This window comes from Cupressus sempervirens, chromosome 6 (assembly GCF_028749045.1).
Source record: "Cupressus sempervirens isolate cs-2001-9-10 chromosome 6, ASM2874904v1, whole genome shotgun sequence".
NCBI classification, from domain to species: domain Eukaryota; kingdom Viridiplantae; phylum Streptophyta; class Pinopsida; order Cupressales; family Cupressaceae; genus Cupressus; species Cupressus sempervirens.
In genome coordinates, this window is record NC_143123.1 from 321,477,120 (window position 1) to 321,497,200 (window position 20,081).

The following is a 20,081-nucleotide window of genomic DNA, read 5'->3' on the forward strand; positions in this document are numbered from 1 at the left end:
TGTTGTGCCTAATAGTGTAGCACCATATGCGGATGGAGAAGTTGCTAGTGTAGGCTACAAAGATTTTGCAAGACTCTTTCAAGATGATGACATGCACAAAAAAGTTGGGACAGAATTTGGCTTATTCGCTTTGGGAGCAAAACTTAGTCCAATTGCAATAAAGGACCTATAAGGAGCCCTACTTGCTCACACTAAGCAATATTGGAGAATGTGTTTCTTTTGTTTTTTGGTTTTTGCAATTTCTTTTGTTTTTTGGAATATATGATGATTTTTTTATTTTCAAATGTATATAAATAAATGTTGAAACAAATATCATGAAATGTAACAACTGATATGATTTGACAAACTAGAATTCCAATTGCAATTTCAATAGAGACAATTATTACATACAATACTCAAGAAAATAAATAAGCTATAAAACCTGGATCAGTGTTGGCATTCAAAATAATTTTTGCAGCACGCTAGAATGCTCACGCCAACTCCTATCACTCCCAACTAATGACAACATTGCCAGCAGAAAAGGAATGCTTCCCTTGTTACACCGAAAAACAAGAAATCACAGTCTTAATGGACTCCCAAAAATGACATTCAATAGTTGCAACAAATGCCTCAAACTACAACCAAACTCTAGCCACCCATGATAGATATAAGTGCAGGCCAATAGGTGCCCAAATACAACAGCCAATTGTCATCCAAAAACCACATAATGCAATAGACTTTGAAAGCAAATGAGACACCAAAAAGCCCCAGTCAACTTGCAGCAAATAATAGACAATTTCAGTATACAACACCACCAAAATTGTAATCAAGATAATTAAAATTAATTCTTAGATATCCAAAGCACAATTCACCACAATCATTTAGTGATTCAAAGTGCACACAGAGAGGAATCAGTCCTCACGAAACCCTTCATGAAAACCTTCTGCAAAATCACAAAATAATAAATCAATAGGCAAGAGCATGATCAACCTTCATAAGGAAGTCCTTTTTTTAGCATTAAATAAAGTCTGGCTTCATACACACACCAAATGCCCAAAAGTTTCATGAAAACACCTTTCAAATAAATCCCTAAAGGTCATTGTTTCCTATGCCCAACCCGGTTCCAACGAGCTAAGGTGGCCAATATACAATACTAGCAAAAAAAAACAACCTTACCGCAGTTAATTAAATAGTAATTACCTAGGTTGTATGGGTACGTGTACCCATACCCATGGGACACGCACTCACGTACCCAAGTACTAGGTACTTAGTAGAAAGCATCATAGCTAAGGATCTTGATTAAGATTTCCTAGTTTTTGTTTCAGTTATTTGTTTGCATATCAGCTTCTTGCTTATCAAGCTTAATTCAATACATGATCAGTTTGAAAAATTGATAAAATATTAATTAGCAGTAAACCTTATCGCTGTTCAAGTCAAAAGTTTATCATTTGCAACGTCATTATTAAATGATTTACGATCTTCTTGTTCGTGTTTTAAGTTTGCCTTCTCTGTTATGATTCTAAACATTTATCATATAATATTATCACAAACATATTGAAAATCTGAAACTGAAAGCAATACATTACATCTACAAACTTTATCACTATTCTTGTTTTGAAAAACCATTGTCATGACTCAGATTTTCAGATTTTCTATAAGTATAAAATTATATCTAAAAAAATATTTGACGTATCCAAGTACCCCCATCCCTTGTTTTGAAAAATAGTTGTGCATTATCAGTACCGATACCCTAAGTACCCAAGTAACCCCATCCCCATGAAACCTTGATAATTATAATTCACCTGTCTTGCAAAAATGACTGAAGAAGAATCAAAATCAAAACCTAACAACACATGATTGATCCTAATGAAGAAAGACGATGAATAAACTTGACAAGGTGAGTTACTAAAAATAGATGCTCCCTCCAAGCTTCTTGGAGCCCAAACTAGAAGCAAAAAACTGAGAGCACCACTCAACTCCTCTAACTCATTTGAGCTCATTGAAACCAACTGTTGACTTGCTATAAATAGTGAGTCCCTCAAAACGGAGCCAAAACTCACAATTAGCCATTGGGGAACCTAATAACTCCACAACAAGGTCCTCTAAACACCAGTATTAGCCTAGAAGGACCCAATGGTAGACTGAATCCATCAAATATGTTTCAACTAAAAAATTGGGGGCATTACAATTCGCCCTCCCTGAGATTGTTTGTCCCGAAGTAACCCCGATGCAAAAGCAAACATCACAATCCACCTAGATCCCAAGGACAAAAGTGTGAAATATCCCTACTATGCACAATCGACTCTCGTAGCATCAATACCCAAACAATTGACACCAATAATAGAATCATCTAAAAACTAACTATAGGCACTGATGGAGTAGGCAACTCATCAAAAGTCAACCCAACTGAAGCACCAACTCTATCAACACCTAAGTCCCAATATAATTGACACTTGCATCCAGCTAAATGACAGAGTTAGTAGCAACCATAGGTGCCTGTGACACAACCATCATCTCCATCCTCTACTGAGTTGTCTTGGATGTGTCGATATTGCAAGTGAACTACCTTGCAATTGTTGATCCCATCTACAAAAGATGGTGCTAACCCATCCCATAAAGGATGGTATGAAATTGGTGCCAATCCACATTTGCATGAAACCAAATCCTCTACCTGTGGGTCAAAAGAAAAATGATAAGCACTCTTCGCTATGTATTTGTGGTAAAATGCTACAGTCGTTGTCAAAGGCTCATTAATACCAAAACAGGAATCAAGGAATGGCTCCAATCGCTGACTTTGAACAACTGGTCGAATAGGATCCTACACAACCCTCTCAACAAACCCAACCACAAAGTTCTCGTGGGAAAGCATGGTGGCCAAAATCTCTACAATTTTTCCCACCACGAGAACCCTAGATGGGAGTACCCTCAAAAGCTCTGTATTGTCCCTCTTGCAATTTTAAACTCTCAAGCAAATACTCCATAAATGACCTTGTATAGTAGAAATTATATGTAGAAGCATCAACCTGCCCCTCCGCAATCCATACTTGATCTCTCTAAAACTACGACACTATCAACTGTCTATTGCTATCAGTTGTATGAGACGAAGTTATAGGATTGTTTCTGGAGGGAAACATCCCAAGATGAGAATCAACCTCCTAACCAAGCGATACTTGACATGTGTCTAGTGAAGACGAGGGAGTGGTGTGGCGAATTATCACACAACTCACAACAGAATCCTCCTCTACATCACAATGACTATCAAAAATCTACCCTAGATCACCTATCAATGGACTAACCTTTGGAGATCCTGATACAACAAGAAGTCATCTACAATCTTCCACTAATGCACTCATCTCACTTGTAGCTATTGCACTCATCTCAAGGATCAATTTATCTGCATCCTCATCACATCCATCATCCCTATTTGTGTTAGTCAACTCACCACTAACCACTGCTGCATGTAGCTGAATTGGATCTAGGGCTGATGTAGACTGCACACGCTCCAACTCCATGGTTACCTTATCCAAATGTGACTAAGTCATAAAGGACCAACTAAGTACACTACAAAAAGTCCACAATCACCTCAAGCTTATGGGTTAGCTCGTCAACCTCCTCCTTTCCCCTCAAGGCATCATAACATACTCGGTCTCTCTCAAGCAAGAAATCTCGATCTGCTAACAACTATAAATAATTATGTCTCATAATCTTGATAGCCTCTCAAAGAGCATAAAACTCCACAAAGGAAAGACCACCATCATGGTGCTCCTCTGTCACAGGAGGGCTCCAACCATAGATAGCCAACATCTATTGAGCAACATCAAAGTGCTCTAAAGTTGTGGCAATCATGTTATCGCTAGCTTTCAGCTGCCCAATCAAATGATAAGGAACTTATAGTTATAACCACCGACTCCAGCACATGTTCTCTAACCCAAACTCGACAATGTGATAGGAAACTACATACGCATCACTCACCTCATAACACATAACATTATGTGTGCTATCATCCTCACACACATCAACAACTGAGGTGTTGCTACTAGGTTCCTCTAACAATACCTCCTCTGAAGAAGTGGAAGCCATTGTTGTATCAAACTCCTTGCACGTCTTTGCTTACCCCTCATTAGTAAGTCCCTGTAAATCATGACCCTGGGACCTATCACCATCCAATAAATACTCTGATTTATCACCCAAAATCTGATATGATAAACCAAACTCACTGCAACATGGATAATCAACACGTGAAACATTAGAGGTCCCCACATCACTATTATCAAAACCATCGAAATGAGAACCCTTTGCTATTGTTTGATGTTGCATACATGACTCAATGTCATCAAGTGAACCCACAACACTAGGGCATAAGTCTATATCACTTGAGTCCTCAATAACACTCAAATCATGAATGCCATAGTCAGGTAGCCCCATGCCCTCATCTGTCCTACTTGAGAAGAGTGATGTCTCTTGGACTGACTCAACACTATGACAACTGTCATAAAAATATGAACTTGATGTGCTCATATGCTCTACGCAATCTTCAAAAACAACACCCTCATTAAGAGAGTATAAACTAATAGTGGTAACAACTGCATCTTTTGCACTTGCACTATCTATAGCATCAACATTCTCACTAAAGGGACTACTATCTTGAAGATCAGACCCTATACTACCCATATTCCCACTACTACTAACTAATGCAAGATTCTCACTAAAGGTAGTTTTCCTATGTTACTCGGGGACGCATTTCTGGCAAAAATTGACCTCGTCCCCACATCCCCCCCTCCCAGAAACTCGAAAACTTCCAAAAACCTTTCCCTTGGCTGTCACATAAAATTAATGTTTCAGTTTTGATAATTTGTTTGATTTCCACTCTCATGTGAACTCTACGGTTAAATTATTTAACACAAACGTTATATGTTAAGGTTCTATTATTTATATAAGCATTCGTTATCCATGTTTTTATATGAATATTTAAAATTTCTCTGTATATTTTAAATTTTCCCTACTTTTTATATAGTTGTTCCCACTGTCGTCCCCTGTTGTCCCCTGCTCTGAGAAAAAAAAGTCCCGAAAACCCGTTTCCTCGTCCCCATGTCCCCCCGTCCCGAAAACCTAGGGTAACATAGTAATTTTCAAAAAGTGCAACTCAACATTAAAATATAAGGTCAATATTTTGAATATGCAATTGAGATTGGAGAAGCCACTTTTTGGGCACCTAATCCTTAATCTCTTTTGACTTACAACTCTATTTAAGCCCCAAGCTATCTCAAATCGAAGGTATGATCGAAAGCAAGAGATTGAAGGAAACAAAAACACTAAAACAATCTAAACGAACACTTACAAACACAAAAGGGACTTTGAAGGTCTCAAAATCAAGTATAGGCTAACAAACTGAAAAAATGAAAAAAAACTTGATGAGAACCTTCTGTAAAACATTTCATTCTATGGATTGATGACAATCATTTGATCAATTTTTGCCAATCAAATAATGAATTACCTTAGAGAAATGTGAAACTTAATTGGAAAAGTTTCGTAGTGTTGCCTTCATTTTGTGATGACAAAATGCAAGACAACAAGACGCCAAGAAACCTTAGTCGACTTGCAGCAAATAATGGACAATTTTGGTATACAACACCAATATTGTAACCAGAGTAATCGGAATTAATACTCAGATATTCAAAACACAATTCACCACAATATTTCAATGATTCAAAGTGCAAAAGAAAGGAATCAGTCCTCACAAAACCCTTGTTGAAAATCTTCAACAAAATCATAAAGTAATAAAATCAATAGGCAAGCGCATGATCAATCATTATAAGAAAGTCCTTTTATAGCATTAAATGAAAGTGTGGCTTCATCCACACACCAAATGCCCAAGAGCTTCATGAATACACTTTTCACTTAAATCCCCTTTGCTTTATATTTATGCACATATTTGTATAATATGTGACATTTTCATCAATATCATGATGTTCTGACACTCAAGGTCATTGTTTCATGTGCCCAATATTTAAACCTTTACAACCCAATTCTAACGAGCTATGACTCTAAGATGACCAATATACAATAGCAACCTTAACATATTCAATTAAATAATAATTAAAACCCATCTTGCAAAAATAACTAAAGAAGCATCAAAATCGAAGTCTAACAACACGTGTGAACCTAATGAAGAAAGACGATGAATAAACTTGACAAAGTGACTTACTAAAAATAGATGCTCCCTCTAAGATTCTTCGATACCAAGCTAGAACCCAGAAATAAAAATTGAGAGCATCACTCAACTCCTCTAACTCATCCAAGCTCATCAGAACCAAGTATTGACTTACTATAAATAGTAAATTCCTCAAAATGACCAAAACTCACCATTGGCCATTGGAGAACCAAATAACTCTACAACAAGGTCCTTTAACCACTAGTATCAATCTACAAAGACCCAATGATAGACTAAATCCATCAAACCTACCACAACTCAAAAAAGGGGACATTACAAAACCAAAGTAACATGGGAGCTATCACATGGTGGTACCTTTATGGTCAACCATTTAAAAGCATTTACAACCTCTCGAAATCAAGATCCTCTCACAAATTTTTTTTGTTCTTTGTTTAGCACTTGTATTCTACGATTCTTAATTGCTTTTCATTTTTACGTTTTACTTTGATTTTGTGAACATTGTCCAAGTTGCAAGTTCTTCTATTGTTGAACGAAATTGGAGTACATAGTCCTTTATCCATTTAGTGAAGCACAACCAACTAGGCTCAAAAAAATTAGACTTTGTTTACATTTATACCCACTTGCGTCTTTTGTCACACAAGGAGGATCACTAAAAGGAAGCGGCAATCAAGCTTTGGTATGTAGAACTCGAATGTTTGATTTGGATGCAATGATTCAAGATCTTATTACAATCATAGATGATGTTGTTGATAACATCATGACACATGGTGCATCTAGCACAAGTGGAACCATTTTCGGTTCAAACGATCTTGAACTTGCAACAGTTGAAGGGGTGGGACATCATAAGGATTTTTTTGCAAATCCATATGATTCTGATTTGGATTGATGAACATTGTATCATGAACTATATTTTGATTTCGTAATTACAATTAGTTTATGATTTGCATTGGAATTGTGAACATCAACATATATGATATGGCCTATTGAATATTCAATTTTTAGTTATTTGAATTTCAATTTGATTATTTGCGAACTATCAGATATCTTAATCAATGGCATTGGTGAAGTATCATACTATCAAATGATTTAATGTTGTATGTTACTTGCATTTCTTTGCATATATATGATATATATTTTTTAAATATGTATATATATAATCGCATCCAAACGCAACTACATCCCCTAAAAAAACATTTGAGACATCCATGTACCCAATTCTCGCATTCGCATCCGCATCCATATCCACACCCAAACCAACAACTTAGCCTATAGGGAGTCTTCATTACTTCACACACAATGGCTTGCATCAGTCAATCTCCATGATCCAACCTTCAACAACCTATGGTGAGTATAGATAGAGCTGCATTAGCTCACACTGCTCCTATTGGATGGTAGATGTGGCACGACACATATGCACCAGATTTGAGACCCTTCTTCACAAGTTGTTAATGCCTCCTCTAAAAAGAGGAATTGGTACACATATAACTTCATCTAATCAATGAAGAAGAACAATTTTGTCTCTATACAATTGGAGAAGTTGGTGGCAATACATAGTGTCTTAGCGCTACAAGATCAACTTTCTCTTGATCTTCGCCAAACTGCAACCTCACATTGGGATCTTGAGGATGTTGTTCAAGTTGATGAAGAGAGAAAGGAGATATTGACCAGTACCTTTGCTTGAGGTAGCTTCTCATAGTGGTAGTGACTCATACTCAGAACCCAACTTTGATACAGACCTACGAAATACACATTTTGATTGGAGATAGCTATATATCTTCTGTGTTTTTCTTATTTTGTAGTTGAAATCGCAACCTTTAGGATTTTATTGTAATTCTTTTATAATATATATGCACATTAACAGTGAAACCATTTAAATTATATTGATTTGTTTGTCAATTCTCATGTCCAATCTCAAGTTTAATGTTAGGCTTTAAGGTTCTATATTATAATGAATGCTTCATCAACGTTATTTGAATATTTGAAATTTCCTTATATTTGTAATAGCTGTCCTATATCATCCCCCTAAAAATGGCCTAAAAAAATCCCTTGCCAGGAACACCCACTCATCCCTTGCTATCCCTATCTAATATATTTATATAGCCATACCGAAACCCAGGGAAAAAAATGTTATACTAGCACAATTGAATCTGTATGCATCTTTGTACCAAAACCGACAACTTAACTATTAAGCATAATATGGCAATGTCATTCAATATTGGACATGGATCAAGTAAGTTTTTTAAATTTCACCTTCTTTTAGTTTGTTAAAATTATTTTTTTGCCTTCATCTTTTATTTACGTGTTAAATATTAACTTAAATATAGTTTCTTATTTGCTTCCCCTGGAACATTGGAAATTGTTCTCACTCCAAAAAACCATCCTCATTCCCCAAACAAGGTGAAACACTTCTATAATAGAAAAAAAATAACCTCAATAAATGCATAGAAATAGAGGGCATGGATAATTAAGTAAAAAAATCAAGTTGTCTAAGCAAAAAGCCAAGCATCCCATTTGTTGAACCAATAAGCATTTAGAGTGTCCACCATGTAGCTATCCCTTCAGAAATTTTACAATTTCATTTCTTTTAAACAAGATACGCGAAGCGTCATAGTTCCTGCCAATGTGTGATAGTTGTATTGTTGTGGGGCAAGGAAGGAAAGGGTTGGCATTAGGTAATAATCAGTTAACTTAAAAAGCAAGAAATGTACTTAAATATTCATTTGCAATAGTGAATTTTAATTTATTTAGAAAATAGTAAAACTTAAAAAGCAAGAAATGTACTTAAATATTCATTTGCAATAGTGAATTTTAATTTATTTAGAAAATAGTAAATAAATATTCAATTTAAATTTAATGTAAACATTTGTTTCTAAGAAATATAAGCTTCCTTGATGCTCCTTATATTTATGGAATTAAACGAAAAATAATTATGTACATCGTGGGTAAACTGCAATCTCTTTTAATGGCATCTAAAGAACAGCCAATAGTAATTATTTATTTGTAAATGAGGTGCATAATTATTATTCTTGATTAATTATAAAATAAAAAGGTATTTGGATAGTTAATGAAAAAAATTATACTAGATTTTCATATAAATCTATTTTATTATCATAATTAATATGAACAATATATTTGTATTTATATGCACCTTCAATTTATGATATCCAAATGAAAATGATTCTTTAATTACCCATAATATGAGACAATCTTAATAAGACATTTGTATTACTCAATCCACTATATTAAAAACAAAATATGGTGGCTAAAGTTAAAAGAGAGTCATTTTGCTACAATCAACTAGTAAGCTTGGAAAAAGTCAATAGAAAATCTCGCATTAACTAAAAGGTGTACCTACAAATATATATACATAGATGCGCTGTAAGAAAAAGGTAAAACTAGCAACATCTAATCACGGGCAAAAGAATTAATACTAAAATCTATAGCTCAAAAAAATATTTGAATCGCCTGAAACATACTCTTCTCTGGTTATGGCCACAAACCCCAATAGGAAAAAACCCATTGTACATAACACACGAAATCTCTAACAAGAGGTTTTCTCAAACAGAAAAGCCATTTGCTAAGCACTAAACTAAAATTAGATGGTGGTATCTACCTATACTTTGTTGAACAAGAAGCAATATAAGAGGAGGGCGAAGGAAGAGGCGGCAGAACCAAAGGAAGAAATAATAATAACACTGCCAGGAAAATCAAGGCCCAAATGGATTCAACACTGAAGTAGGTTTTTACATATGACCTCATATTTTCTCTACTCAGCTTCTAATCCTCCACCATGCTCCTGACACATCCACAAATTTAACTTTTCGTAGATCATAGAATATTTTCAGGTAAATTGGATATTTGGCCGCCCCTTTTAAACTTTGGATTCTGAGTGATTATAACCTTATTTTTGTGCAATGAATGCAAGTTTATGAAATTTCATACTTACCCAGTGAAATCGTTTTGGTAGCGTTGTACAGGACCAAACCAGATGACTTTTTCCCAAATTCAAGAAAGGAAAGTGGAAAGCCTTGAAAACGAACGAAAATGCAAAGAACCTTCAATACCAAAATTTCTGTCCAACCTAGAGTGTAACAAGTAAGTTTCCCCAAATTCAGCAAAGGAAAGTTAAATGCCTTGAAAATGAACAAAAATGCAAAGAATCTTTCATCATTGTTATGCCATCTGTATTCCTCGGTGGCCGAGCGTTCACCGCTTCCTATCGTTGGCACAAAAAATCTAAAACGCCCAATGAATCTTGGATTAAAAAACAAATTCTCATTATTCAGTCTTCAATGCAACTATAAAGATTTTTCTCTCTTAACTGAGCTTTCAAAACAATCACTGACTTCAAAATAAAATTAAAAAACAAAAAGAGATGGATGGAGGCGCACCTGTTTTGAGAAGCGAGCGGACTTCAGGAATATTTCATGCTTGTATAAAAAAAAATCTAGATACAGTTCTTTTGAGTCCTTTCCGACGATAAGTATAGAAAAATAAAAAATCCTACAAAAGTCTTTCAAAAAGATTTTGATCTCTACAAAATCGAATTCGTTAGGATCGTCTAAAGCAGAAGAGATGTCGTGTGTTATGTACAGTGGGTTTTTCTATTGGGGTGTGAATTTTCTAAGCTTACATGGTTCATAATGAATTGAGGCCTTTTTAAAACAATCTTATTTTTTATTGTTCAGTTGTTCTTGTTTCTTGGAATCAAACTCGCAGAGAGAGTCATATAAATTCACTATCACATTTTTCACAGAGCGACGCAAGGGACTGACGACACTCTAGTAATGAGCTATTTCTATTCATACAATTGAAACTCAAAACAAAAAGAACATGACCCAATAGCTTTTTTTTGAATAATTTTACCTGCATGAAGAAGCTTTTGCTGATACAATGCTTGGGACAATTTACCCACTTCCGTTGAACGCACCAAAACGGAGAGAGAAAGAAAAGCACAAGTAAATGTCTAACAATTCAATTTTCTTGTCAATACCTGCTTCAGAGACCTGGATGACAAATGGGAGAGGTGGATATGGACGAACAATATTTAATGTCAAATGCACAGAACCCAGATAAATGCCCACCAACATTGTAGACGGAAACGTATGAATTGAAGTGTTGGAAAAATAGTGGAGATAAAGATAAGCATTAATGCTCAATTAATTCTCAATGGCTAAGGACAAATGCAAAAATTTAAGTGATACAAATATACACCCCAGAGATATGCACCCAATATGTATGTTAGGGGTATTTATTTGTCCGTAACTATCAGGGCTTTTATTTTATTCCTTTGTTTTTGGAAAAACTAATTTTCTCCTTGCCTAAATTGACCGCAGCCAATGAAATGTGAAATAAACAGTATTTTGTATATCTGGAAAATAGTTTTTTTTAAAGAAACATTAAAATAGATTAGAGAAGTGGTAAAATATTCTGATCTCATTGGTCAGATTAATAAAACTAAAAGAACTTGCATGAATGCATTAGTATTCCTGCCTATGGCAGGAACTAATAACAAGGATGGCCGCAATGATGAGACAACATCTACATGCGAGGTATATACAAGAAACTGCTAATAGCTAGGCAAGCTTCTTTAAACAATATCTCAATACAAATTGATTGCAAATTGTAATTACCCAATGTAACACGAGGACGCATCCCCCCACCAAAATCAGGCCGCACCCGAGATGGGGACGCACCCGAGACGGGGGGACAATGTCTCGGCATCTTGGGCGGCGCCAACTCCACTAGAGACGGCAAGACATCTCTATGTCCCCTACAAGTATTGGGGGGACACGAGGGACGTCGGGACATCTCCTACGGCAACAAGATGGGGGCATTAAAAAAATAAAAAAATCAAGGCATTATTTTAATATTTTTTTTGGTTCTATTTTTGTTATAATGGGATGTGGGGCCCATTCCTCCCCCTTTGTTCAAAAGCCTTCTATTCTTTATTTTTATTCACATTGCATTTCTATATCTGAAGATTGATATATATTATAAATTTAAAATTATATAATTTGACACTTTCATTTGTTGATGTTCAATGTTCATTGTTTGTCATTTGATCATGAATCATGATGTTCCAGTTCAAAACTTCAATGCAATGTTCATTGTTTAAGTTTTTTACATCATTATATCTTATATTGTATAATTGTAGTACATCTTTTCATTACTAGCATTTTAAGTACCATATGTATAGTATATACACCCCTGCTCCCCCCACCACCGTCCCCAAATCAAGGCCCCTCTGTCCCCCATCTCGGAAACATGTCCCCCGTCCCATCGTCTCGCAGGGCAGTGTAACTATGCAATTACCTTAGTCACCTCGAAATAGGGAGTTGGAGGTCTCTGGTACAACATTTTTTCAAAAATAGGAGATGGAAGTACCTGGAGACAACAATTTTTTATATATAGTTTAATAATTTCCAAAAAAATCACATAGACCTATGAAATCAGAAAACAAGAAAAATGGAAGTTTCAACATGAACATTAAACATTCAAAACCATTGAATCAAAAGATGATAAATGATATAGTCTACTGTCTAATGGTGATGTCATTTGCTCATTTATTATTACTTCATATAGAGTTAAATAGTTCAAAACTCACACTGCATATCTGATTTCTGAATATTGCATTAGCGTATGATCATATTAAATTATGGTTTATCATTACATATTAAAATTGGAAAAAATAATATATTTAGCAGGGTGGAGATAAGGGCCTGTTCCTTCTAATCGGCATGCCCCCGCCCTATAAGTAATTGTAATTGCTCTACCTTCCAAATGCATGTGTCTCTGGTTAGGGCATTAAATGACGGTAAAAGATGTAAAGTTTCTGCAAATTTTGAACTTGAATCAGACTTAGATTGTACCTTCTATATGCTTGCTGTAGATAATCTTCAATATAGAGTCTTGAATGAATGAAGAGATATTATTCTGGAAATGTTTTTCACTTCTGCACATCGTCTTAGGGCAGAATTGATTAAAGAGCAGACTTCTTGTTTCTTGTGTGTCCTTAAACTTCAACCATACCCCTATTAAATATAGAGATCAAGGGGCATGTCCTTACAAAGGACATGTCCCTTCCAAAGTCTGCTTTGACTCATCCCTTAAAGTCGGCGACTTTCAATGCAATAATTAGTTTAGTTCTAAACTAACCAAGGTGATTAGTTAGACCTTAAACTAGTACTTCAAGATAGGCGCCGATATCCATAAGAGGATAAGACAATGACTTCAGATCAATATAATGCAAGATCAGATCAGAACGATCTGTTATCAGATCAGCATGATTGAAAGTTACGGAATTAACAAAAGACTCAAAAGTTAAATATTTTATGTTTAATGTGCTCTTTCTATAGAGAAGCAGGGGAGACTCCAAATTTTGTGAGGGAAGATTGGGAGACTTCAGGAGACTTATGTTTAAGTCTCTGCTCAATTTTGAAGACTTTGGAGTTGAGCAAGTTCTCAAAGACACATCTCAGAGGGGAGGAGATGTATCTCCCAGTGACTATGGTAATTACTAATGGTTATGCTGATGAACTGTGAGACTGGTGAGAAACCATGTATCAATCTCATCATTTGTGTCTGAATGAGTAGATTAAATACATCTGCATTCAATTTCATTCTATCGATCACTTTCTATTATATATCTGTATGCTAATTATTTCTCCTTCCCTTGCTCTCTCTTCCTCTCAAGGAAAAACACAGACGCTATAGATTCGTATATGATGAAATAAGATTGTGTATTTGCAATTTGTAACATAAGTCATGAAAATATGTCCTTTACTTTAAACTGTTAGTATGTTTTAAATTATGAAGAAAGAAAATGCAGCTTCTGGGGAATAACCAGACTTACCACCTAATTTAAGCTCTGATTCCAACAACAAACATGGCTCAGAAGAACCATTTGCCAAACAAACCAAAGCTTCAGCCCATTTGAAAAATCCATTCCCAGGATCATGCATGTCATTTTCCTCTAGCAAAATTTTCTCCACAGAGCTTGGGAAACATTGATAACATGCTGCAATAACTAGTACAAGCGGCTTCCCAAGTGGCACAGTTCCACTCTTAAGCTGCTGAAAACGGGAATATGATGCCTGCACAAAGCGCATTACTAATGTCTGCCTGATGCCATCACTCTCAAATGAAAATTTTGGAATATGAAGCAGTGAATGCACAACCAAACAAGCACGCCATGTCGCAGCAGGATATGCTAGCTCTATTGCTGAGCTAATGAATGTAGCAATGGCTTCAACAATGGAACGTGGAGCAACAGGTGGAGCAGGTGGTGCAGGAACATCTGACTTTATGAAATTTTTTAGCTGGAACTTTTCCTGCAGTAAACACGACAGGTTGTCACTTCATGAAGGGTACATGGCGTTTAGATATATTAATGCGGTGAAAAAGGATAGGACTCTATAACACATTGAAACAAATGACTTTAACATGAGCATTTACATACATTAAAAGCAGTAGCCTCTTCAATTGCTTCAAATACAGCTACATCCTCCTCCTCTTCCCATGCACTCCATTCGGCTATCAAGTTTGCCCAAACTTGTAAAAGAGCTTCAACTTTGAGTTTTGCTATCAATTCAGGTTCATTAATATACTTCAAAACAGAACATAGTAGCACCGATGCTTCATTTAAACATGAAGGAGGAGGCAGTATCTCAGAAACCATGCCTTCCTGCTCCAGATAAAAACTGCAACATGTTAACCAAAAAGAAATGGCACAGCTGCGAATAATCTCTAAGGAATTTTATATTGCCCATATTTGGCATACCAAACAAAATATAATATCAGAATATATAACATTTTGAGGCCATTATCTTCATATGAGAAAGCCATGCCTGTTGCAAAAGATCAGAAAATAAACTGGCCACTAAAACACAGCAGGCTTTCCACTCCTTAAACTAATGTCCAAATATATAACAATTTGAGGCCATTACCTTTATATGAGAAAGCCATGCCTGTTGTAAAAGATCAGAAAATGAACTGGCCACTAAAACACAGCCAGCTTTCCAGTCCTCCAATGATATTGAGCCATGCTCATTTTCACCAGGTTCTGCATTATCCCAACATTGAGCCATTGAAGCTAATGCTGAAAACCCTAAATCCACAACCTACACAAGCAAAAATTGAATCAACAATAATACATTATACTGGTAAAGTTCCAGGCTGTTTTCTATCCATTTCCTTGGGTTACACATAAGTTTGTGACAGATGTATCATCACCACATTAATGCATACAAATTCAAAATTTTCACGACCAAGATTAAAACCACATAACACAATATATAACTTCCCAAAAGTAAAATTCATTCAATAACAGCAGATATCACATTCCATACTGTGCAATAAAATCACTTATTTACTGAAACTCTAGGTAGCAGTTTTAGATTTCTAAAACAGTTCATTACCAAACTGAAAGCTCAGACAAACTTTGTTATAATGTTTGAACAAAAATCATTACTTAGCTTAAAAAAAAATTATGAAATAAATTTCAAGAAACAACATAAAGAAGCTTCTTATGCATTCTATTTATAGTGATAACACAAACAAAACAGAGGTGTTAACACAATCTAAAAAAACTTAAAAATCCACCAAAACAAAAAGTAAAAAGGAGCCAATTGAGTTTTCCCTCTGCAATCAAACCCACCTTTCAGCTTAAGTCATTTTATTTCCACTCTTCTCTCTGTCCTGGACATCCTCTATTTCCAAGTGATCTTATTTTGTCAAGTTTCGGCCTTGTACCATTATCCATTAATGTTCCCCATGAACATTTGACCACCTTCTTCTGCATTAAAGTGTTTATATTCAATTCATTAGTTTATGTTACATCCCATATTTTATTTTAATTTAAAAACATTCTGAATATAACTTATAGCTGTTGAGATTTTGTGTTCATTGGAAATGATTGGTTGAATTGGTTATTCGTTATGATTTCACACGAATTGGAAATGGTTGGTTAAGTTGGTTATTTATTATGATAAAATTATTTGCATTGGAATTTATCGGAAATGTACTTTCACAACATTATTTACTTTACAAGTGTGTGATGAAGGGGAGGAAGCATGGATAGAGAAGGATTAGGGCACAAACACCAACCTACCACCGAGTTTGTTAGGTGTTCATCCAAACCACTTTGGCCAGTGAAAAGCAGACTTGGGCAGACTAAGTAATACCAAGTTTCCACTCTAAGCTGACTAGGTCATCTAATTAAATATATATATAATAACTGAAATTAATATTATTACCTTTAATTTGGAATCTGGATGTTCAACATTATCTGTTGTCAGATGCATATTATTATTTAAGTAATACCCATAGTATTTATGCATATTTGTATGTATTATATATATATATATATATATATATATATATATATATATATATATATATATATATATGTAATGCCTCGCCCGAAGATCCTTGGAACACAAGGATAAAACCTGCACTGAATAATTTTTTCTTAAGTTACTTAACAACAACATAAAGTAACCAATTGCAAGAGTGAAGCATCAAAACAAGGTGATATGAATAGGCAACATGGCAAGACTCACATGTTTACCTACTCCAGCAGAAGTCTTACAACTACTTCCAAAGATCTCCAAGCTCTAAACCGTAACTCACAAACCAAAGATCACACGAATCATGAGAATATATCGAGGGAATGTTCTCGTTCAATCCCAAAGTAAAAGCTCCTAGCATGGTTAGACATACAAGTCCATATCCACTAATCATATCATAATCAAGAATCACAAGCAGAGACCAACAACAGTCATGCAAAAGACGAGGGCTCAAAGTTACATCCACTCATCTACTAGACACCATGCTGAAAGATAATGCTGACTCCTGAAATTTGGCTCTCTGAAATCATGAAGCCTTGAAATTTCCTAGAATCTTTATCTTAACTCGAAGAGGTCTGGAACCTATCTCAAATGAATCGTCGCATATATTAAAATATATCTTAAGTATAAGAAACTAAATATACATCAACTTATACTTAAGAAATTAAATTAAATATACCTCCTAACAAACGGCTACCAAAGACAAAAGTAGAAATTGAGCTAAAACAATAAAACGGGAGAGCCCTACCTTGCAACCAAAAGGGCCAATATAGAAACATGAGCAATATAGTAAAAACCCTGCGAAAACTAACAAAAGTTGCGGCAATCCAAGGTCTCCCCCAGTTGGATCCAACGAGACCAATCTCGCAAAGATCTCACGCCCGTAGCTCCCACAACAAACAAAACAATATTTCCTCATGAAGAGGATTTGGAATTTGCTCTCAAATTTCTATTTCAAATAGTGAGAAGTGAGGAATAAAATTCCTTTTTGGATACTTATTCACTTTTCGAGTGAATAAAAGATTAGGGTAAATAACCAATTCACCTAGTTAAATCCAATTCCACCCAAACAAAAACAAGTTATTCCAAGTAATTGGAATTCAACTATGGCAAAGTTGTTAGGAATTAAATTAAATAAGATAAAGCCCAAAATTCTCTTAAACCAAAATCACGGAATTCCTTAACAACTTTCGCGACAATTGCGAATCTCTAAATGCAAAGACGCACTCATGGATCTAATCACATAATGCAAATGAGTCCAAATTTATTAAATCATTGGAGGGTTCAATTTAAACATTTAAAATAGGATTTCATCGACCATACAAGGACAACATTGGCTAAATATGAACAGCTGAATCACTAACACCGTGTACCACTGTGGGGGATATAAATCCTATACACTAAACAATACGATCAAGTGCAATTGCATATAATAATATAGCCGAAGCAATAAATGCATTAAATCACATTAAAAATCATTTATTTAAATAACCCATTTTGCATAAATTATCGAAATGAACAAGGTAAATATCCGTTACACATAACCAATGAATCCAACATAGACAATTCATTTCTAATTATTTAAGCATTTAATAATGGTTGTTAAACAACATAAAAAGACACTTAAAACACGTAAGTGAACATGGTCAAATACATGACTAACCACTACTACAGGAACCTGGTCCAGTGTAGCAACATAATAATACACAGTGCAATCTCTACACACATATCAGGGTAATCACAGAACAACATCATGATACCACACCAATCCTGGTAACCAATAGCACAAACCTCAGTGAAACCATCGAACACATCATAATCTCATAAATCAGCCATAAGCATAATCAAAGCAACTGATACAATAACATAAATCTAATCACCTCAAGGGTGTAGACCACTCATCGTCCCAATCACGATCACTTTAGAAAGATCAACAAGGTTGCATCCATCAGGATGACTTACAGAAATCAAATGGGAGAGGCACTACATAAAATAATGCATACAAGTATATGTATAGTATAAAGTGTTATTAGTCTCTACCTTATCTATAAGGCAAGGAACTAATGTTTTCAATGAGGGCACACAATTAATTTTTTCAAACACAAATATTTAACAGCCTACGGTTAAAAATAATTTATTTTTAAAATATATTTATATTCACTAATTTTACAATTCTTATTGGCTGTTACCATTTTTGCTACGAGTAAAAATATTTTTTTGCCTTTGAAAATAGAAAAAAAAGAGAGGCTGATCATTCTAGAAGTTCATTCGGGAAGTTTGCAATAGCCTTTAGTTCACTAGAAGTTTGTAGTGTTTTCATGGTCGTTTTGATTTAAGACTACTGCTGGTAGGCAAAAAGGATGGGGAAATTGTCGGCATAAATAAGGGATTTGACGGGGCAGGTGATGAGGGTTTGGCTGGGGACATTCTCCAAAGTAGAAGCAGCCATTGCATATGACAAAGCTGCTCTGAAAATGAGAGGGCCTCACACATTCCTCAACTTTCCACTTGAAATTGTCTCGCGCATTGGCAAATGACTTTGTTTCAAAAATCTTTGTTTCTCACATCGTTTCAGCAAGTTTCAATGATAGTTTGTACAAAAACAAATATTTGTGGAAGAGGTACAACCGTGTGGGATGAAATTTGAAAGTCAACATCAAATTTTGACTTTCAATGCAATTGGTGGCACTATCCTAGGCTCATTTGAATTGGATTGCTAGGAAGATTTGCTTCTCTATTCTGAATCCAATGAATTCACGAGCTTGCGAAAACCTGAAGTAAGAGATTGGTTATTATAAACTGATAAAGATTAGGGAAGATGAGGTAAGCTGCTGATCCAACTACTTTAGACAGATTCAATCGTCATCCTAAGCATTATAACCATTTATAAAGTGCTAGCAATGGATCGAGAAATGGGGGTATTAGGCCAAAGCTCCACTTTGAGGAGACAATGTACAGAAAAGATGTAGTCATTCATTGGTAGCAACCCTTTATTCCACAGTAGTGGCAATCTAATCATGAACCTTCCATCCATATGTTAATTTTAAGTCAATTTGGTTCTCTCTATTCAATAGTAGCAGGAGAGAGGGAAGCACCGTCGACAACTAATCCGAGTGTAAATTCAATTGATTGATATTGACACCGTGACAAAGACCCAGTACCCAATGAGGCAATAAGAAATATCCTATTCTTCGTGACAAACTATTGGATGTTTCTCATTTTTGTTAAATTATATATATAATTTTACATGTTTATGATTTTGATCGGGTGTATTTATGCATAGTAGGCAAATTTATGAATTTGAATTTTTGTTTTTCCATGTCATTATATTTGGAATGTGAAATTTAGTAACATTATAAGTTGTGGGTTATTTCAATTGTTTCTTTCAATGGTTTTTTTTGATAGGTTTCTTTCAATGGTTTTTAATTAATGGAAGAATTTTAGTTTACAAAATTATTTTTATTTTAGTCATATATCAGTTTTTTAGTTGTTTTTAGTTTTATTTTACATTGCATTTTTTTACTTTGAAAATTTTTTATTTTCAATTATACGATTTTATATTTGTTAAGATATTATCTTAT

At 35.0% G+C, this 20,081-nt stretch overlaps 1 protein-coding gene across 1 annotated transcript in view; it reads right to left on the reverse strand.

Annotated features, from left to right (window-relative positions):
* LOC149552477 (ARM repeat superfamily protein) overlaps positions 1-20,081 on the reverse strand; it is a 224,926-nt gene that overhangs the window by 21,016 nt on the left and 183,829 nt on the right. Inside the window, exons 17-19 of the mRNA XM_089788059.1 lie at positions 15,100-15,273; positions 14,613-14,837; positions 14,007-14,484 (exon numbers count right to left, since the gene is read on the reverse strand). Coding sequence (XP_089644185.1) covers positions 14,007-14,484; positions 14,613-14,837; positions 15,100-15,273 — 877 coding nt within the window. The remainder of the gene's footprint in view (positions 1-14,006; positions 14,485-14,612; positions 14,838-15,099; positions 15,274-20,081) is intronic.